Here is a 21,507-nt window from a genome sequence, read left to right on the forward strand (position 1 = left end):
GGATTGTTACTTCCATTTTACAGATAGATGAGGAAACAAAAGCACAGAGACACTGAGTAACTTCCCAAAATCGCACCGCACTTAGAGGCAGAGTGTTGTGAACCCAGGCTGTCTGAACTCGGAGTCAGTCTTGTAAATTGTGTCTGTAACTTACTTAACCAAGATCATCTTTTTTTCCTGAAGATGGGGCTGAGGTGAGTGTCTTTGCACATATTGGCACATCCATCCGGGTGTCTTTTTTACATGGAATATAAATTCCTTAGATTTATTTTACTTTCACTAATTTTTGGATTGTGCCAGATGGTCCCTTGTAAAACTGTTCACAGTACGGAGGGCACCTGCTTTCCCAACACGCTTTGCGAGTATGACGTTATCCGTACGGACTGGAAAACTAGAATCTTTCTTCCTGGCCGCTTGACTTTATCTGTGACCTGACTGCTCCTTTGTACACACCTTGTGTCCATTTTTCCTCTCCGGTTCTAGAGGGCTTTGTGAACAGAGGATGCAGTTGTCCTTTGTGCGGCTTGAGGGGGCCCCGTCAGTGCTCCCGCACCCCACGGGGCCTGGCCCCTTTGCACGGCAGGGAGAGGGGGGCTGGGCCGCGGCCGCCTGCTTTCCCCATCCACGCCCCCACCTTGGCAGGGTGGGCCAGGGGCAGCAGACAGAAGCTGGGATCCCTCAGGAGAGCGTGGACCCCGCCGGGGAGGGGGCCTCGGGGGCCACGTGTGCTCTCCTGGGGCTGGAGTGCGGCAGGCGGCCCCCCACCTGTCGTTTGTGTCTGGACTCTGTCCCGGTGTTCTTTGGAACAGGAGTTTTTCTTGCCACGTGGCCGTCGCTGTCGAGCTGTTCGGTGGTGGCTTCCGTCTGGGGCGGCGCGCTCGGGGGAGCTGGTTTCCAGGACGCGCCGCGCGGCTCACGAGGTCTGTCACCGGTTACTTGTGTTTTCAGCCGTGCTCACCCGGAGTTTCTGTCTTCAGTCTTTTGTCTTAGAGTTCCACTTTGAACCCAACGACTACTTTACCAACCCAGTCCTGACAAAAACATATAAGATGAAGTCAGAGCCAGACAAGGCCGATCCTTTCTCCTTTGAAGGCCCCGAAATAGTCGACTGTGACGGGTAAGGAGACGCCGCTCCGGCTTCGTTTTGTGAGACAGAAGCAGGTGACTGCAGAGCTCCACGCGGAAGAGAAATTAGGAATAAAGCAGAAAGTCTGTAATCTCCTTAAAAGCCCAGTAGACAGAGAGATTTAAGTTAAATAGTCTTTCTGTTTGGGGCGATGATGGCCTGTGCTGGGAAATGTGTCATTCACGAGGTCACACGTGCCAGCGTGTAGGGTAAGTGGCCGGGTTTCCTCATTGGAGGAGGCAGTGGCTGCTGTAGTCCCCTGACACGAAGCTGTCCTCGCTGAACTGATAAGTCACCCTCGGCCAATATTTGTTGAGCGAATGGACGAGTCTGTGCAGGGCAGCGTTGGTCCGTTGCTTCCTCGAGAAGTGATGGGGCAGTTTAATTGTTGTTTGACTCGTGACCCAGCGCCTCGGTGATTTCAGGCGAGACCGCCAGGGAGACGGTGTGGGTTGGAGTTCATTCCTCGTGGTCTGTTCTATCTTTGAGTCCAAACCATGAGCCTTACTCACCGGAGCCAGGTGCTGCCGTCTCCCCGTGTGACGGTTCTGCGCCTCGTCAAGACCCTGCCGGGCTCCAATGGCCATGGTGACTCTGTCGGATCATTTCCCAGGCCCAGGCTGTCGTCGTGGAAACAGTGTCCTGAGCAGACGCTAGTCACGTGCTGCCAGGGGCTGCCTGTTGAGCCACAGTGATGGGAAGATTAGAAAGCCGGCCGGGCTCACCCCCCCGGCAGGGCCCCCGTGGCAGCCGGCGGCCGGCGTGCCGTGCCCCGGTCGCGAATGCTGCCAGGGGTCGCCTGCCGCCTTCCGGCAGCTTGGTCTGCTTGCTGAGCTGCCTCGGGAATTTGGGTGGGTGAGTTGGTCCAGCTGTGCTCTGGGGCCAAGAGACAGCCGGTGACAACCTATGAGCATCGTGTGGGCACCCTAGCCCCGCGCTGACCGGGCTCGGCCACGGAAGAAGTACAGAAGGTCTCGGGGGAAGTGCGTCACGTGACGCTTAAGGCAGTGCTCCCAACCCGGATGGCGGCAGACCGCCCCTTTGGCCGTTCTGCTGTCGCTGACCTTGGGATGCGCCTGGGCGGGCGGGGACCCACGGGTGGGTTCCTTTGACGGGCTTGTCCGGGTTAGGCGCGTGGCTCTGCTTTGCTGGGCTCCCCCGTGGCGGGTGTACGTGTGCGTGACGGGCGTCTGTCTCTGCAGGTGTGTCATTGACTGGAAGAAAGGAAAGAACGTCACCGTCAAAACGATCAAGAAGAAGCAGAAGCATAAGGGCCGAGGCACGGTGAGGACGATCACCAAGCAAGTCCCCAACGACTCGTTCTTCAACTTCTTCAGCCCGCTGAAAGGTGAGTGGCGGCGCTGGGAGCCACTTACCCTCGGGGTCCTGTCCGGCGGCCCCTGGAAACGACACACGGAAGACCGTTTCTCGTGAGCGTGCGCGCGCACACGCGCCGGGAAGCGCAGGCGCGCGGTGGCACGTGGGCTGCTCGCCCTCGGCCGCGGGCCGTCGCGCTCCGGGCTCGCTGCCTTCACCGCTCGGCCCCTCTCTCCCTGGGTCTGTCTTGGAGCCTCCGGGATGCCAGTGCCTGCCGCTGTGGGGGTAGACACAGCCGTAAATGCCGCGCTTCGGCTTCCTTGTTTGAGAAGAAGCCCTTGGGAGCCTGGCGTCCACGGTGGCCGCCACCCGCACGCGCTCCCTGGGAAGTAGACGCGGCTTCTCTCTGGAAGGCGGTGCGTTTGCTGGAAGCCTCCAAACTGGGTTTTAAGTAATTGAAGAAAGTTCAAGTGAGATTGAGTGGACTCCATTTGGGCAGGTGACTTCGGGGACCCTAAAACTGTACTGTCCTGGTCGTATCACTCTACAGACGGGCCAGGGGTCCCTGAACCGTGCACCGAAACTTTGTGGTAGATAAATGACTCATCCGACGAGTGTTATTTAGTTATTTGTTAAATGTTTGTTTATTTTTGAGACAGAGCGTGAGCAGGGGAAGGGTTGGCGGGGGGTACAGAGGATCTCGGGCAGGCTCCGTGCTGTCAGCACAGAGCCCAGTGTGGGGCTAGAACTCACGGACCATGAGATCATTCCCTGAGCTGAAGTCGGACAGCTGAGCCCCCCAGGCACCCCTTAACCTGCCTTAACAGCTATTGTTAAGGTAGTCAGAGAAACAGGGTAAGTTTGTCGTGTGATGAATGTGACAACCTTATCGGGTGATGAGCTCTGTGAAAAACGAGTATGAGGTGACAGTGGGTTGGTGACAGATACTCAAGAAAAAGTACCAAAATCGATAAAATGCTTTTTGAAATGATGGAAATCTAAGATGGCCTTTTTGTTCTTAAATCTAAGAAACAGGTCCCAAAGTCAAGGGAGCAAAGCCCCGGCCCCCAGGCCAGAGTCCCCAGACCCGAAGCTCAGCCCGTGGGGGGCACGGTGGGGGGCTTACATGCCGAGGGTGGGGGACGCGGGCCGCAGGGCTGCGTTTTGCCCGCCGGGCCCCAGCCCCCACCCCGCGGTAAGCCTTCGCCTCCTGACGAGACCCGGCCTGGAACGAGCACTTCTGAAGTCGGTGGTCTGAGCGTCCCTGGGCTTTGTTGACTTTTCGGTCCCTGTCCTTCCTGTCACGCTCGGTCCTGGGCCCGGCTCTGGTTAGGCACCACGAGCTGGGCGGCTGTGTGTGTGCCGAGCGGCACGTCGGCGAGGCGTGCGGTGCTTTGCTGCCCGCAGGGAATCTGTTCGTTTGGCAGGAAGGACGTCCCGCGGACCCAGCCGAGGGGCGCTGCTTTGGTGACACGGCTCTGCCGTCCCCCTTCTCGGCGGGGTCCTGCGCGGGCTTGCGGGGCACGGGTGCGAGCTCCGCTTATGGCATAAAGGCACAGAACGGCCAGTGTGCCGCCACTCGGTGGGCCTTTCCACCTGTCAACCCTAACCTGCTGGGCATGCCTTCCCCCTTGGCCCTCTGCACAGGTCTGTGGGCGGTGCGGGCGGCGGGCAGAGAGGCGCAGGGCCGGGCTGTGCACTGAGGCACTCGACCTGTCCGCCGGGCCGCCCGAGGGGGCTTTACCCAGGTCCTGGCTGTCCCTGTAACGTTGATGTGTTTTGTCTTTGTTTTCTAGCATCCGGGGATGGAGAATCACTGGTAAGATTTGCGTCGTCCTCAGAGTCTCCTTTGTGTCCAGAGTCTTTGCCTGCCTTCCCTTTAGTCCTGCTTCCTCCTCCCTTAGACCCGGGGGGCGTTTCTGTCATTTCTGTCCACTGCACCATGAGGCAGGTCTGGAGCATGTGTCCCCGTGCCCCTGCCTGCCAGGCCGCCCGGAACGCAGGCACAGTGTGGGTGGGAGGGCGTGGCGCTCGTCTCATGGAAACGAGTCGTGTTGACGTTTTCCCCCGTCAGGATGAAGACTCGGAATTCACGTTAGCCTCCGACTTTGAAATCGGACATTTCTTTCGTGAGCGGATAGTCCCGCGGGCCGTGCTCTACTTCACGGGCGAGGCCATAGAGGATGACGACAACGTACGTGGGCAGGGGTGCCCTGAGGGGCAGCTGGGGGTCGCCTGGTGGCGGGGCAGAGGGCAGGGGTGGAGCGGGACTCTGGGGGGCCCCAGAGCGGAGTGCCAGCCTGTCCTCGGAAGGCCCCGGGTGCTTGCCGTGTCCTGCTTACTGACTTTAAGCTTTGGGTAACTTTGAAACGGGAGGAAACTGTCACTCAAGGAGGTCTGGCACAGCAGACGGTCATCCACCGAGCTGACCCCTGCTAGCCCGTGTCGTACCAGCCCCAAAGACTGGAGGCCCGTGCTGCATAGAAGGGTGGCCGGGCTGCTCTCTCTGCTTGAGCACAGTCTAGCGAGCTGTCCTGTGGTCACCGGAGACAGTTCTCCCCATCACATCTGAGGCCCGGGTCACTGGGTCTGCTTGATTTATGGAAATACAGTTTTGTAGCATGCTGCTGCACGTGTTTTAAATGGTATTTACTCTCTTGCTTTTAGGGCTCTCGGGTGTTCCAGACGGTTCTAGGTTTCTTTTCTGAGGGGTCTGCCGAGGCCTTAGACGGGGCAGCGGGAGCTAGGCAGATTCCGGGTGCTTGGCGCCCAAGGGGCAGTGCAGGCCTGCTTCCCACAGTTCTCTTCTGTGCTCACGGTCGTTGTGGGGGGGTCAGCTGTAGAGTCGGAGACCATCTGAGATGAGCTAACTTGCATCCCGGGCTGGGGCAGGAGGCGGCCGTGGGGTGGGGTCGTGTCGTGTCAGCTGTGTAAGCGGCACGGCTGAAATTGATGCCACAGGTGGTGGACCGGCCCGTCCGGTAGAACTTTCTGTGCTCCCCTGCCCACGCTGTCCGATGCAGTAGGACCGCCTGATGGGACGCGTAAAGATCGTAACTGAGGTCGTTGGCAACCGAGGAACCGGATGTCTGGCTTTATTTAGTGTGGCCCAAGACTCTCGTGACTGCGCGCCCCAGAAAGCTCGTCTCCAGACCGGGGGTTCCCGGTCTTCGTTGATCACACACCCATGAGTTTTAAAACTTGAGGGGGCAGCGCCCGCACGTGTTTATTTAAGGGGCAGGCACAGCAGACGGCACGGCTTGCCTTCCGCGTGGACGCGCTCGCGCACGACGCCCCGCGTGCAGGCGCGGCGCAGAGCTGCGGAGGGGAGCCGCACCCTGACTGCTCAGACCGGGGTCCTGACCCCTCGGCAGCCACGCGGCAGCCTCTGCTGCGGTGTCCGCCCGGGACAGTGCGGTCAATGGTGGGCAGTCTGGTGACGCGTCGAGCTGTGAGAGCAGCTCCTGTTGGCACGCTCCTTCGCGCCTGTCGGGTACAGGTTAACCTGCAGACGTCCGTGGCGTTGGCAGCCTCTCCCGGGCCCCGCGCGTTGTGCCGGGGGGACCTGCTCGGTTCCCACGCTCTCCCGGCCGAGCTCGCTTGCCCCGCGGGCTCCGCACCCCCACCCCCACCCGGGGGCTGCCGCTCTGCGTGAGTGTCAGGCGTGCTTGCAGCAGGACCCCCAGGCCCCTCCGGGTCCAGAGCGAGGCGATCTGCTGAGAACCTCAGGAAAGCCGCGCTTGGGCCCGTCGGAGACCAGTTCCAGTCGGAGGCTGCGCTGAAACGCAGTTAGCTGCCAGACTCCAAGCCAGGGTCTTCCTCTGCCACAGGCTGGTCGGGGCACAAGGGGGAAAGGGCCCTGGGGTGTGTTCAGACACCTGCCGGCGCGGGAGGGCGCGCGCCCTGGGCCCCCCGGCCCCCCGCTCTCCGGAGTTCTGTGTGAGCTGTCACCGAGGGGACGTGTGTGGACTCCAGCGAGGAAAAAGCCTGCTTAAATGGGTCCCTTGTGCCGTGCAGGCAGTAGCGATAAGGTTTGTTTTGGGTTTGGTTTTGATCGGAGTCTGATGTTTGGAGCTTGAATGAGAGCCTGACCCGTGACGTCTTTGGACCTGGGAGAAATTCATTCAAGACCAGCCAGCTACAGTGTTGGGGGTCTCTTCTGCACGCCTCAGTTCTGACTTCTTTTAAAGGTTAAGCACCAAGGTTTTATCATACTTCTAACACATAAACGTTTACCCCTGTATGAGACATAAAATGCCGTGGAAATTCATGCATCTTTGTAGTAAACACCCTCTGCCGGCTTGCTTAGGTCAGCCAGTTTCCCAGGTGAACCAGTATGTTCTCATGCTGACCAGCCTCCCCCCCCCCCCCCATCCTTAGGCCTTGTTTTCAGTGCTTTTCAGCTACCCGGAGTCCTGTGACCGCAGTGGGGCTTGTGAACACGAGGCCCCGCAGCGCTGGCCGCAGCCTAGTCCCCGTTCCAAGGCCAAGATGCCCAGCGGCAGACCCTCCCCTTGAGAACCGGGCCTGGAACGGGTGCTGCCGACCGACCTCTTTCCTTGGGCCTGACCAGTAGGGGCACTTGACGGGGGGACTGTGTCTGGGTCGGGGCGCCCTTGCGCTCCAGAGACTTAAAAACTTGTCTCTGTTTTCTTTTTTCAGTTTGAAGAGGGTGAGGAAGGAGAAGAGGAGGTAAGACTTGGCCCGCGCGGAGCGTCCCTTCCCTGCGGCCGCGCCGGGCCGCCCGTGCTCGAGTGCGCGAGGTCACGGAAGCACAAGACCAGTTACACCCAACTTGTGCGGAGCTGCCTCCGGGGGCTGCACCCTGTTAAAACCAGGGGTGCGGCCAGCGCCGCCCCCGGGTCCGGTGGCTGACCCTGCGTTTTCAGCGGTGTGTTGATGCCCATTATCTGCGAGGGGATGAAGTACCCAGAAGCCATTGTGTCCGGAGGGGGTGACATAATCAGTCCCGGACAGTGATCGTTGATTCCCTCTCAATCCAGGGAGCGTTTAGCTGGTTTGGGGCAAGCGAAGCCCCCAGGGTTTAAATCCCGTCCGCTCAGCTCCTTCCCACTCTCTCGTGCAGGAACTGGAAGGTGACGAGGAGGGAGAAGATGAGGACGATGCCGAAGCTAACCCCAAGGTCAGTTGTCGGGGCCGCGCGCACCTGCGAGCCCCGCGCCGTGTGCTCAGACGGCCCCCCACCAGGAGGCGGGGCGGGTGCGGGGCCCGTGTGTCCTCCCGTCAGTCCTGAGAGCAGAGCAGAAAGTTCTCGAACAGGGGCTATTCAGACACCTCAGGTGTCATTTAGTGTGAGGTGTAGATATCCAGCCAGTGCTTTTCCAGCTCCTTCCTGAGCTGTCATTTGTTTTCTTAACTAGTCAGGAGGGCAGCCTTATTTTCCAGATCTTTAATTCTTCTAAGGTAATGACTAAATGGCGACGCGGTAAACTTCTGTGTGTTTATTTTTGGAAAAGAGGGACTTTGAAAGGAGGGACTTTGGGGGATTGTTATTATTTCTTTTAACGAATAGAGTAATGAAGTTGTAGACATAATCTTGTGACTGTATTTGGGCTGAGATTACTCGGAAGCTGCGTGTAAATATCTCCAACGATTGCACATAAACTAGGAAGCTTTAGTTAAACAAACAAAAAGCCAGCTGAGGAGAACGGGCAACTCCATTAAGTTTATCTGTAGAGGTGAGTCTTGGCTTCTGGCCTCAGGTCAGCTTAAATGAAGGCACCTGGCCGCTTGCCACAGCCTCTGAATCCAGAACCGCTTTAACGCGGTCCCGAAGCTGCACGTCGTGTCTGCGAGCGCGAGATCGGTAACGTGCCGCAGCTTAGAGTTAAATCCGCGGTGGGCCAGCAGAGCCCTGACGTCCCCTGCGTGTGCTAACTGGAGCTCGGTGTAGCTAGACGCTGTTTGTCCGTCCGTCCCCCGTTTTGCCCCGAGTGGGACGTGCGTAAACTATCGGCGTAATAACCCAGCTCTGTAAGTGGTTTTGTTTTGTTTTGTTTTGTTTTTTAACAGCAAGTCTTTCCGTAAATGCACGCTTACCGTACTGGCTCCTTCTAGGGAAGGATGGGAGGGAGGCGTCAGACTTTCAGAAACGTACCACGTGAATTCTCCTCTGGGCGTAAGCTCACGGAGAGGGGCATCTTTGCAAAGCCGGCCCGCGCACCTCGGCAGGACTGCCGCGCCCGCCTCCGCGACACCGGGGCCCCGCCTCGGGTGGCCCCCACCGGGCCGCCTGCTCCTCCCTGCTCTCCCGCTGGCGCACACGCCCACAGTTTGGATTCTAGAGCCGAGACCGCGTCCAGACTCGGGGCCCGGCTGCCTCCGGTCTCCCCTGTTGCCGGCAGTGAGGGCTCCGTTGTCGCGTCGCTTCCTTCTGTTGTCTGTCCTCTCCTCTCTCCTCGCCAAGCCTTCTGTCTCCTGCCACGTCTGTTTTGCTGGAAGAGCATCCTCTCACCAGTAACGTGACACGGGGGAGGACGGTCAGGGCTCGCGCTCCGTGGGTCTCCATCTGTGGTGTCGGTCAGGGGAAGGAGAGCGGTGACTGAACGAGTAGCCTCGCCAACGTGAGGCCCCGGGACCGCCGGGTCTGGGCAGCCAGAAGGGCCCGAGTCTGGTCCTGCGGAGGGATTTGTCCCGTCAGGGTCTGCACAAGTGGAGGCAGACGGGGACAGGGGCTGTTTGGGTACTAAAGGGACAGGTGTGATGGGTGGGGGTGGTTCATCTCAAGCTCGAGATTTTGCAGCCGTTGGTGTCATGAGAGAGTCTCTGTTTCTGTCGGTATAATTTTGTGCAGTTTATTTTCCTTTATGCTGACAGTTCCTTTCAATTTTTTCCCCACGTAGGTGCAATTTTTGTCTGCTAATCATTCATACGTTTCTAGGTAAGGTGGAGCTGTATTCGTTTCTAACCCAGTCTCCTGGCCTGTGCCTTACGGTCGTGCCTCACTGTCGCTCCGCGGACAGAGAGGAGGCTGCCGGCCAGGCACATCCAGTGTGCACCAGGCTGAGCGTGCGGCTTCCTGAAGAACAGTATTTTTGCGCAGGGGTCTGTTGTGTATGCGGCTTTTTGGTTTTTGTTTTTAAGTTGTTTTTAATTCAATTTCTCTCTTAAGTTTACACCCTAGTTACTTAGCGTCTGGTGCAACAATGATTTCCGGAGTAGATTCCTTGGCGCCCCTCCCCCATTTAGCCCATCCCCCCTCCCACACCCCCTCCAGTAACCCTCTGTTTGTTCTCCATGTTTTAGAGTCTCTTATGCTCTGTCCCCCTCCCTGATTTTATCTTGTTTTTGCTTCCCTTCCCCTATGTACATCTGTTTTGTCTCTTAAAGTCCTCATGTGAGTGAAGTCATATGATGTTTGTCTTTCCCTGACTAATTTCGCTTAGCGTAATACTGTCTACTTCCATCCACGTAGTTGCCGATGGCAAGATTTCATTCTTTTTGATGGCCGAGTAAAACTCCATTATATACATACATACATACACGTCCCACATCTTCTTGATCCATTCATCCATCGATGGACATTTGGGCTCTTTCCGTACTTAGCCTATTGTTGATAGTGCTGCTATAAAACATTGGGGACACACGTCCCTTCGAAACAGCACACCTGTATCCGTTGGATAAGTACCTAGTAATGCAATTGCCGGGTCAGAGGGGAGTTCTATTTTTAATTTTTTGAGGAACCTCCATCCTGTTTTCCAGAGTGGCTGCACCAGTTTGCATTCCCACCAGCAGTGCAAGAGGGTTCCCCCTTTCTCTGCATCCTTGCCAGCACCTGTTGTTGCCTTGTTTTTGTTTTTTTGTTTAAGTAGCCTCCACATCCAGTATGGAGCCCAGCGTGGGGCTTGAACTCACAACCCTGAGGTCAGGAGTCAGACACTTAACCGGCTGAGCCGCCCAGGTGCCCCTGTTTTGTGTACCTCTAAAACTGACTGTCAGAAACTACATTTGCTCCTGCTCTGCAAGCCCAGTGTTCGTCTCTGACCGAGTGGCAAAGGCATGACTGGTGTGGCATTTTGACAGGACGGCCCTCCAGGAAGAGGACCGTGAGTGAGGGCCCTTGGAGGTGGAGACCGTGTTGCCTGGGCTGTGCTGGGACCGACCAGCCACACCCCTTGCAGTAGGAACGAGCCCATCGCTTTTTCTCGATGTGTTTCTAGTGATGGTTTCTACTTTCTAATCAGGTGTGGTGCAGACCGGTGGGTCATAAAGGGCTACCTAAGCCTCGTGCCAGAATCTTTGTGCCCAAAGCTGTGGTCTGGTGTAGCGTTAGTAGCAGGTGCCGGTGTGGCTGGCTGCTGGAGAGTTCTGAGCGGGTAAGAGCCAGCAGCAGTCTCCTGGGGGCCGCCCACCCCCCACTCCCGTCCCCCACGGCGAGGGTCATCCTCGCCATCGCAGCTCTGTTCCAGTCATCAGCTCCCTCCCCCCGGGGACACCGTCCTCACTTGGCGGGGTTGGGGAGGGAGGTGGTCCGGGGTGGTGGTTGGCAGGTGCCACGGGAGGCGATGCTTACACCCAGGAGAGGAAGGCTGAGCAGCAGCGGCCGCTTATACAGCGGAGCCTGTGAGCAGGAACTTGAACTTCCCGCCGCAGGTGACCAGCTGATCCTGACCGTCATTTAGACCAAACACCTTTGAGCGTCTGTCTGCATTGCCTTCCTGTCTCCCTCGCGTGGTCTTGTTCTCAGAGACGAGGCCAAAGAAACGTTTTAGCTAGGGGAGACGCGCGGCCTCGGACCCGCGTGTTTGAAGGGTCGAGTGCACGGATGACAGCACGATTGCTTGGTTCCCGCCGCCCCACCCGTCTGATGGACCAGCAGCCAGGCTTGCTCCACCCAAGCCCCGCTCCTCCCACCCCGCCAGTCACTTGGGAGCGTCCGCAGCCCAGCAGCCTGTGTCTCTAGGACAGAGGGACCCTCCTGGCGTGTGGCCACCCCGGGTAACACCGGCGTGTTTCGGCAGTTTTCGCAGTCCTGTGGCGATGTCATCAGGTTCTTGCCAGGGTCCCAGCTTCTCCGGGAGGGGTGGGGGGAGGCGGCCGTTCCCCCCGTAGTCGGGCAGCTCTTGGGCCCTGGGGCCGTGGGCCCCCGTGACGCAGTGCCGGCCATGTGCTTGGTGGCCCTTTTCCACTCCTTCCCCGGCACGTGTCGTCTGGGAAAACTTGTCTTTTAAATGGTTCCCAGACAGGCAGGGTTTGGGCTATTAGAGTGTGCCTTTGAAACCCCTGCCTCCCTTCCTTTGATAATCAGTGGCGTTGAGTGACTGAGCCGTCATCAGACTCTGTGATGTGAAACAGAGGGTGCTGGGGCTCAGTGCAGTTTTGTTTTGGCCTGTGTCACAGATTGAAAACCATTGGTGTCTCGTTGATGAGAAGCTCTGGGATTCTGGGTCACCTTTACCAGCCAGGACTTGTGTCCCTGTGGATGCTGCTCCCGCAGGTGGGGCCGCCAGCTTCTCTCCTGGTCTTAGTTGTTGTGAGGCCCTGTTGCCTCCAGTAGCCTTTATCACCTAAGCTACTGAATGTGTTTTGAGTGAGTAGGTGATACATTCTCAGGCTTGAAAACCTATACATACTCGTGTGAAATCATCCAGACTTCACATCGTAAATTGTTTCCCACCCAGTGTTGCAAAACACTGTATATGTGGAACCCTTCGTGTGCGGAAAGGTAGAGAAGTCCCTCCTGTCCTGTGCCGCCCTCCCCTGTTCCCGCCTTCTCCCCCTACGCGACCACCTCCTTTGCCCCATCTCCTCTAACCCACTTCCTTGTCGCAAATACGATTGTGGAAACACACGCCCTCCCCTCGCGCACGGACAGCTGCCTGTGGCTCCCCCCCTCCTGCCATCGCCGCACCGACGGAGAACCAGCGGCCCGGCCCGGGGCCGCCTCGGCTGCCTGGGTGGGTCACCTCCGGGTGTGTGGGGTGGGACTTTGATCTTTTCTAGCCTGGATTTCTGGTCACGTGTGTTTTGTTTTGGTGCCCGGCCTTTTCAGCGGTATTTTAGATGAGCAGGTGCCGGGCGGGTGCCGGGCGGGTGCCAGGGCCAGGACCCCCTCCCAGAGCGGCCCCGCTGCTGGGGGTGCTGGACAGAGAGCTGGGGCCCGGCCTCGTCCCCGTGCCCTCTCCATCCGCTTTCACAGGGTCCCAGATGTCGTTTCATGTTTCTGCGGACTCTGCGTTTGATTCTTTTCCTGTCTTCAGTGTGATTTTCTGGAGAATGAGCTGGAGCTTCCACCGTAGCAGCTGCCAGTTCTGTTTAAGCAGAAGTTTCTTCTGGACCACGTAGTGCAGGGGTTTTAGCCTCCCTAGGCTTGCCAGATCGTGTTCCGAGTGATGTGTAGCCTCGGCAGCAAGAATTCTAGGCGACTGACGTACGATTATATGCTGAGGACGGTCAGTGACCTCGTCGTGTGAGCCGGGCTGTTGGTGGCCTTTGCACAAAACGCATGGATTTGCTAAATGTGCTCGTAAAGGTGGAAGACAGATTGTATCGAGGTGAATGTGCTCTTCTGTGCTGCGGAGACCCCCTCTCTCCCTGACACCTTTTCTGGAAGGGTAGGGTTCCCACTTGGGGAGGGACATGGGGGCGGGGGCGGTGCGTGCAGGCGTCGCAGGGGCCTCCCGGCGTCAGGTGTGGCTGCTCGGCTGCCTCTGGCCCCCACTGGGTGGGTGGCCCCCGTTCGTCTCCGGTGTTGAGCCTGTCTCAGGGGTGGCGGGAGCAGAAAGGGGGAGTCTGCTGCTCTTTCACGCAGGTGGCGTTTAGGGGGCCGCCACGAAGCTTCGAGGCCGCCTTGCAGCTCTGGAACACGGGCCCTCCTGCATGTGTGCTCAGTCTCCGCGGCCCTGACGGGCCCTCCTTCTGAACGCAAGCCCTCTGATTAGACTCGGGGCATGGCTTGAAACAAAAAGGCTGCCCTACTGAGATTGTTTCTGGGAAGCTGACTTATTTTTTGTTACCATTTAAAAATTTTAAAGTCTGTTTTAGTGTCTGTTTGAGAGAGAGAGACAGTGCAAATGGGGAAGGGGCAGAGAGAGGGGGAGACACAGAATCCGAAGCCGGCTCCAGGCTCCGAGCCGTCAGCACAGAGCCCGACGTGGGGCTTGAACCCACGAACCGTGAGATGGTGACCTGAGCCGACTGAGCCCCACTCAGGCGCTCCACTATTTCAAATTATTTTTTAAGTTTCTTTATTTTGAGAGTCAGTGAGCAAGCAAGCAGGGGAGGGCGGAGAGAGGATCCCAAGCAGGCACAGAGCCCTACACGGGGCTCGATCCCACGACCCCAGGATCATGACCTCAGCCTGAATCAAGAGTCAGACGCTTACTTAACCGACTGAGCCCCCCAGGTGCCCCTTTGTCATTACTCTTTTAGAAGTGTGTTTGCAGGGACCATTTTTTCAGTAAGAATGAGCACACTCGTTGAGTCTTGCCTTCCGTCGTTGGTTGGAGACGGCTGGTTGATGAGATCGGTTCCCTACAAGTGTTGTTCTCTCGTTGCAGAAGGAGCCCAGCCAGCCCTCCGAGTGCAAACAGCAGTAAGACGACGGCACCGAGGACCCGTCGCGGCTGCAGCGCGACCGCACCGGCAGCCCTCGCCTCTAACTCGTTTTCAAGTGCATGATTTTGACGTTAACTTTTCCTTTATCCTTATTATTTGGCTTAACCTGTACAGTGGCGACTTAAATGCATTTCAGAAATAGAAGGTTTGCTTCCAGCACCCTCTACGGCCTTGGGTGCAGCTCGGTGGACTTTCCCAGGCCCTGCCTTTGGGAGGAGGGGGCAGTGGAAGGTCGGTCGACGCCAAGGGCAGGCGTCTGGGACGTGGTTCCAGGGCATCTAGAACCAGTAACTCCACTCCGCAGTCGGACCGGATTCTTCTTTCACTTGGAGAAACTCACACGCTTCGTGTTTCCGCCACTAGGTCTCCTGTGCTCACGTCGTGCCCCGAGGGCTGGTAGAGTCGAGTCCCGTTCTTAGAGCGTTCCCTCTCCAGTTTTGTCTCCCTCGGGGTGGCGTAGGGGGTGCGCGCACCCCAGCCCCGAGGCGCCAGTGCTTGTGGCCCATCCTCGTATTTATTTATTCTTTCCTGCTCGTGAGGGCTCGGGGAGCCTGCCGTCGCTCGTCCTCACAGTCTCTGAACCCGTGTGTGTGCCTGGTGGCCCGGTGACTCCCCAGGTGGGTGTGCTGGCGGCTCCCACGCGAGCCAGGCCTGCGTAGAGGGACCCTCGCTCTGTCCCGCCAGCGGCCGAGCCAGGCTCGTTTTCCTGCCGGACGGACCTCCGGCTCTGGCGGGGGCGCGGGGGGCGCCCGTGGCGGGGGGCCGCTTCTCCTAGTGTGTGCATGTCGGGTCTTGCTTCCTCAGTAGCCCCTGTTTCTCGGCCCTGTGCTCATCTTGTCTTCAAAGCCCTGGGTTCGGAGTGACCCGTTCTTGGCTGGCGTGTGAGGTTTCCGAGTGTGTGACCGCGGTCTCTGGCAGCCGGGGATGCCGTGTCCACACTGTGACCAGGCCTGTAGAGTGCTCAGCCTTACTTACAATACATTTGTAACTGAATACGGTGTTTTCAATTTGTACAGAATAGTTAGAATATTCTATTAAAGTTGTGAAACACGAATCCAGTGCTGTGCAGTGTGTCTCTGGGGGAGAACCTGGTGGGAGCAGCGGGCGGGGGTGCTGGCACCTGCTCCCGCCCGGCAGCTCCGGGCCGTGGCCGCGCGCCCGCACGGACTGTGTCTGTAGAGCCGTGGGGGGTGAGCAGACCCAGGACCTCAGGCCTTTCCCGTGTTGTCTTTGGGGCTCTTGCAGCCGGTTCTCAGGAGGAGGCTGCGTTTACCTGGCCCGTTAGGCCTCCGGACCCGCTTCACCGCCAGCGGGGGCTCGGGGTCCCCGGGTGGGCCCTCTGCTGCCACGGGAGAGGGTCTGCCCTCCCCGAGGAGAAGGCCGTTTCCCAGAGTTGGTGGGGCTGTGCCTTCCAGACGCAGAGGTTCCCAGGAGGGAGAGGTCCCGCACGAAGGCCACCTTTGCTGTGTCTTCTCACTGGGGCTTTTCTGCTGGGGTCCCCGTCCCTTCATGAGAGGGAGCGCTCCCCCCCCCCCCCCCCCCAGGACACCTGCTGCACGGGCTCTTGCTCGGGACCTGACCTGGGGGTGTCTGTCTGCTCTTTGAGCAGGAGCCGGGGCCGGGAGAGGGCAAGCACAGCAGCCTGCTCCTCCCTGCGGCCCAGGAGCCGGCATCCGGTCCACCCATTGTCTGCCGGGGACTAGCCTCTCCCTGGGAGTAGCTGGAAGGGGGAAAGCGGCCACAACTGGGAGTGGCTGGAAGAGCCGTGTTCTTGGTTCTTGAAGCACCCAGGCGAGCTGGGGCTCAGACTCCCCGGGGAGAGTGGCCCACGGGTGAGCCCCACCTGGGTCGCCAGGCCTGCCTCCTTCCCGCTGACACACAGTTAAACACCCCATCCCGGAGGACAGTCTGCAGAGAAGACGCCCGCATGCAGCTCCCTGTCTCCTGGCTGGGAGCACCCCTGGGGGACGGGCCCCCAGCTGGGAGAACCCCCGGAGGACGGGGCCCCCGGCTGGGAGCGCCCCTGGGGGACGGGCCCCTGGCTGGGAGCACCCCCGGAGGACGGGGCCCCCGGCTGGGAGAACCCCCGGAGGACGGGGCCCCCGGCTGGGAGCGCCCCTGGGGGACGGGCCCCTGGCTGGGAGAGCCCCTGGAGGACGGGGCCCCCGGCTGGGAGAACCCCCGGAGGACGGGGCCCCCGGCTGGGAGCGCCCCCGGAGGACGGGCCCCCAGCTGGGAGAACCCCTGGAGGACGGGCCCCTGGCTGGGAGAGCCCCTGGAGGATGGGCACCCAGCTGGGAGAGCCCATGGAGGACAGGCACCCGGCTGGGAGAACCCCTGGGGGACGGGCCCCGGCTGGGAGAGCCCCTGGAGGTCGGGCACCCGGCTGGGAGAGCCCCTGGAGGACGGGCACCCGGCTGGGAGAACCCCTGGAGGACGGGCCCCCAGCTGGGAGAACCCCCGGAGGACGGGGCCCCCGGCTGGGAGTGCCCCTGGGGGACGGGCCCCTGGCTGGGAGTGCCCCTGGGGGACGGGGCCCCCGGCTGGGAGCGCCCCTGGGGGACGGGCCCCCGGCTGGGAGAGCCCCTGGGGGACGGGCCCCTGGCTGGGAGAGCCCCTGGAGGACGGGGCCCCCGGCTGGGAGAACCCCCGGAGGACGGGGCCCCCGGCTGGGAGCGCCCCTGGAGGACGGGCCCCCAGCTGGGAGAGCCCCTGGAGGATGGGCACCCAGCTGGGAGAGCCCCTGGAGGACGGGCACCCAGCTGGGAGAGCCCATGGAGGACAGGCACCCGGCTGGGAGAACCCCTGGAGGTCGGGCACCCGGCTGGGAGAGCCCCTGGAGGTCGGGCACCCAGCTGGGAGAGCCCCTGGAGGACAGGCCCCCGGCTGGGAGAACCCCCGGAGGACGGGGCCCCCGGCTGGGAGTGCCCCTGGGTGACGGGCCCCTGGCTGGGAGAACCCCTGGAGGACGGGGCCCCCGGCTGGGAGCGCCCCTGGGGGACGGGCCCCCAGCTGGGAGAACCCCTGGAGGACGGGGCCCCCGGCTGGGAGCGCCCCTGGGGGACGGGCCCTGGCTGGGAGAGCCTCTGGAGGTCGGGCACCCGGCTGGGAGCGCCCCTGGGGGACGGGCCCCAGGCTGGGAGAGCCCCTGGAGGACAGGCCCCGGCTGGGAGAGCCCCTGGAGGTCAGGCCCCAGCTGGGAGCACCCCTGGAGGACGGGCGCCCCGGCTGGGAGAATCCCTGGAGGTCGGGCCCCTGGCTGAGAGCGCCCCTGGGGGACAGGCCACCCCTGGAGGTCGGGCCCCCGGCTGAGAGCGCCCCCGGAGGATGGGCCCCGGCTGGGAGAGTCCCTGGAAGATGGGCACCCGGCTGGGAGCGCCCCCCAGAGACAGGCCCCCCGGCTGGGAGCACCCCTGGAGGTCGGGGCCCCCAGCTGGGAGTGCCCCTGGGGGACGGGCCCCTGGCTGGGAGAACCCCTGGAGGACGGGCACCCAGCTGGGAGAGCCCCTGGAGGACAGGCACCCAGCTGGGAGAACCCCTGGGGGACGGGCACCCAGCTGGGAGAACCCCTGGGGGACGGGCCCCGGCTGGGAGAGCCCCTGGAGGTCGGGGCCCTGGCTGGGAGCGCCCCTGGGGGACGGGCCCCTGGCTGGGAGAGCACCTGGAGGACGGGCACCCGGCTGGGAGAACCCCTGGAGGACGGGCACCCAGCTGGGAGAGCCCCTGGAGGACAGGCACCCAGCTGGGAGAACCCCTGGGGGACGGGCACCTAGCTGGGAGAACCCCTGGAGGTCGGGGCCCTGGCTGGGAGCGCCCCTGGGGGACAGGCCCCTGGCTGGGAGAATCCCTGGAGGACGGGCCCCGGCAGGGAGAGCCCCTGGAGGTCGGGGCCCTGGCTGGGAGCCCCCCTGGGGGACGGGCCCCTGGCTGGTAGAACCCCTGGAGGACGGGCACCCGGCTGGGAGAACCCCTGGAGGACGGGGCCCCGGCTGGGAGAGCCCCTGGAGGACGGGCACCCAGCTGGGAGAGCCCATGGAGGACAGGCACCCGGCTGGGAGAACCCCTGGGGGACGGGCCCCGGCTGGGAGAGCCCCTGGAGGTCGGGGCCCTGGCTGGGAGCGCCCCTGGGGGACGGGCCCTTGGCTGGGAGAACCCCTGGAGGACGGGCACCCGGCTGGGAGAGCCCCTGGAGGACGGGCACCCGGCTGGGAGAACCCCTGGGGGACGGGCCCCCGGCTGGGAGCGCCCCTGGAGGACGGGGCCCCAGACCTCTGTGGCAGCTGCTGTCCCCGCAGATCCTGACTGATCCAGGCTCCCCAAGGACTCCCGACTGGCACATTCCTCTGGAGCATCCAGAAGGAACCTGTTTACAAACCTGTGGCTTCGAGTAACCGCAGGATCGGGAACGACCGTGTGCCTGGGTGATGTGCAGGAGGTTCACAGGGACGGACACGGCTCTGTGAGCATCGGTCCCACTGGCCCATGGCTCACTGCGAGCGTGACCTTTCAGGGGAAGCCTCCCTCCTGCCGGCCCCTGGCGGACCCACGCCCACTAGGAGCCACAGCACCGCTCAGCCTGGCGGCTGCCGGGCCTCACTAAAGAAACGCAGGTCACGTGGGAAGAGTCTTCGAAGGGCACAGCTCCGCGGGCAGGGGGTGGCCCCGTCCGAGGGCCCCCCTGCCCGGCAGTTCCGAGGCCTTCAAAAAAGTAGGTGTGCATCACGGGCGGGAGTCCGCACCCAGCGTGTGTGCAGAGCGCGTGGTCGGGGACGACGAGAGGTCGGGAGCCCGTCCCTTCGGAGACCGGCCGAGTCCACGCGTGGCCACCAAGAACGGGCGTCCGTGTGGGTGCACGCCTGTGCGCGCGTGTTCACAGGGGTTACCTTTGGGGTCTGAGCTGAACGGGGGGCTGGAGAGGGCGGCTGGGCCCCGGGGGCGGTGGGACGGGACTCTGGGCCTGCTGGCTGGCCGTGGTGAGTCGCGGTGCAGGCCGTGGCGGGCGTGGGTGTCCGAGTTTGTGCCCGGTGCACAGACGGGCAGCGGGAGGGACGTTTGGATGCCAGCCGTCCCCGGAGACGCTGGGTTTCATGTCCCTGCGGGAGGAAGAGTGCGCAAGCTCCACGGAGCTGGGTCCCCGCGGCCTCAGGCTGGCGCTGGTTGTTCCAAACATATGCGGACGGCAAGATGCAGCTCGAAGCCCTGAGAAGCCGTGCCTTCCCCAACCGTCCTCGGTGGCCCTGCCTCCTGGCCTGTCTGCGCAGCTGCTCCCTGACCTCACCCCTGCGCAGTCACGGGAAGGGGAAGGCGGGGCCTCTGCCGGCCGGCCCTCAGCACCTCAGGGAACCTGCAGACGCTCCCTTGCCGCTTGCTCCCGAAAGTTCCAGAGCAGCCAGGAGACAGCAGCTCTGGGGACTGGCTGGCTCTGCAGGGGCCGGGCTGCCGCCGCCTCGGGGCCCCAGTGCTGCCCGCCTGGCTGCTCTTGACCTCTGTCTCCACTGACCCCCTGAACCGCTTGGAGCCGGGCCCACCCGGCCCCTCTTTGGGACCCTCGTGGGCGGGGCCGTCACGATGCTTCTATGAGAGGGTCAGGTGAGCATCCGGGCCCACCTCCCGGCCTCACGGCCTCTGCTGCCCCTGCCCTCCCTCCCTCCCTAGACTGTTCCCTTTGAGGCCACGGGGCCGGAGTCTCGCGTGTCACACGAGACCGTGCCCCCTCAGACGTGCTCAGAATCGAGTGGCTGCCGTCTCTGAGCTCCGTCCTGCCCCGGCCTCTGCGTCCCGGCCCCTGGGCGGCTCGGCTGTGCCCTGGGCCGTTCCAGGGTTTCCGCAGATGCCTGGAGTTCAAGGTGGGGTCCCAGCGGGGGGACCTTGGAAGCAGGGACTGAGCGAAGCCAGGCAGACACAAGGGAGGGCGTGCAGGCGACGCGGTGGCCTCTGGAGGCTGTGCGCGGACTGTGGTCACTGGGGAGCGGGCGCGGGGGCGGCCAGGGTACCTCCGGGCGGTGGAAACTCGTGGAAACCCCTCAGTGAGTGCGCTCGGCTGCGTGTGCAAACCGTACCTCGGGGAACCCGCGTTGCCAGAAGTGCTCCCAAGTCGGGGTCCGTCCACCTGAAATCCTGGTTCTCCCCCATGATGGGTTGGGAATTGTGGCCACCCGGGGCGGGGGCGGGGGCGGGTCGCCCACGCCCCTGTCCACGCCTACGGGTGAGGGCTCCACAGCGTGCCCGCAGCGCCCGCAGCCCTGTGGCGGCCAGTCTGCCGGATGGGCTCCTGGCCCTGTCCCGTGGGGCCGGGGGCCGAGCAGAGGCCTGACGCACCCCCTCCGGAGCCAGGCCGAGTCGGCCGGAGGGCTCCCGCTCCCGGAGGGCTCCTTGGCCCCGGCCCAGCCTTCAGGCACCCCTGGACTTTGGCCCCTGGACACATCCTTCCCGCTCCGGCCTCAGCGCCTGGCCACCTGGACACGGGGGCCGACCGGCCGTTCGGTCTCCCGTCCGCCGGGAGGTAGTGGCAGGCAGAACCCCCCCGACAGCAGGGGCCCCAGGACCGTCCTCCGCTGGCCCCGCCCGAACCCTCCGTTCTTCAGAATTTGCAGGCACCTCGTCTGCCTGGGACCCTCCTGGGAGCCCCTGAGGCTCGGAGGGCAGGAGCCGGCACCCCCGAGGGCGCGGTGGCCGGCAGAAGCTTGCATTCCCACCAAATACTGACCCCGGCCACCGGGAGGGTGAGGCCCGGGCACACCCTGAGGCCAAGTCCTCTCGGGGCACCTGGGCGGGGCCCCTGCCCGCCCCCAAGATGCCAGGCTGACTCAGCTCAGGGAGGGCGGCGGCCGGATGTTACTTTCTCTGACAAGCAGACAGGCGTGCCTGGCCCAGCCGGGGCTCCGGGCCTCTTGGGGTCTGCGACCCGGGACCTTCTGCGGCAGACCCCACACACACGTCCTGCACCGGCTGCTTCCTCCCCCGCCGGGCCGGGCTGGGGGCTTCCGGAAGGCTGGCTTGACGGGAATGTCCTTCAGGTCTCTGAACCTCCTTGGGTCTCAGCCCGCCCCCGTTTCTGGGGGGGGGGGGTGGCTGGAAGGTACCAGTAGGGCTGGCCTCCCTGAGCTGGCCTCCCACCACAGCTCTGCGGTGGGGGTGGGGTGGGGGTGGGGGAGGGGGGCCGTGAGAGGCGTCCCAGGCCAGGGGAGCACAGAACACCGAACGTCCCTCCCCGTGCCCTTGCCTTGGGACGGCCTTGTGATGTGGAGAACCCCAGCTCAGAAGTCACCAGCTAATGCCATCACTCTGGTCCTCATCTGCCACCAGACTGTGTGGCAGGCCAAGGAAGGGCTGACATCAGACCACCTGGGGGCTGCATTCCGGTCCAGGGTGGTTGTGACGAATGACCACCGACTGGGAGGCTTCCAACGGAAGTCTCTGCCTATTTGGGTTCCGGAGGCCAGGTGTGGGCGGGGCCGGGCTCAGGGGGAGGGTCCCTCCTGCCTCCA

General features: G+C 62.3%; 1 protein-coding gene across 8 annotated transcripts in view; it reads left to right on the top strand.

The window, feature by feature from the left end:
* The window catches only part of NAP1L4 (nucleosome assembly protein 1 like 4), a 47,802-nt gene extending 32,728 nt beyond the window's left edge, over positions 1-15,074 (top strand). For all 8 annotated transcript variants that reach the window (XM_042904032.1, XM_042904037.1, XM_042904033.1 and 5 more), the window contains 7 exons: positions 978-1,117; positions 2,329-2,474; positions 4,240-4,262; positions 4,518-4,637; positions 7,106-7,135; positions 7,530-7,586; positions 13,963-15,074. In XM_042904032.1, coding sequence (XP_042759966.1) covers positions 978-1,117; positions 2,329-2,474; positions 4,240-4,262; positions 4,518-4,637; positions 7,106-7,135; positions 7,530-7,586; positions 13,963-14,001 — 555 coding nt within the window. In that variant the 3' untranslated portion in view covers positions 14,002-15,074. The remainder of the gene's footprint in view (positions 1-977; positions 1,118-2,328; positions 2,475-4,239; positions 4,263-4,517; positions 4,638-7,105; positions 7,136-7,529; positions 7,587-13,962) is intronic.
* Positions 15,075-21,507: the final 6,433 nt, after the last annotated feature.

Source organism: Panthera leo, chromosome D1 (assembly GCF_018350215.1).
Source record: "Panthera leo isolate Ple1 chromosome D1, P.leo_Ple1_pat1.1, whole genome shotgun sequence".
In the NCBI taxonomy this organism is placed as follows: Eukaryota; Metazoa; Chordata; class Mammalia; order Carnivora; family Felidae; genus Panthera; species Panthera leo.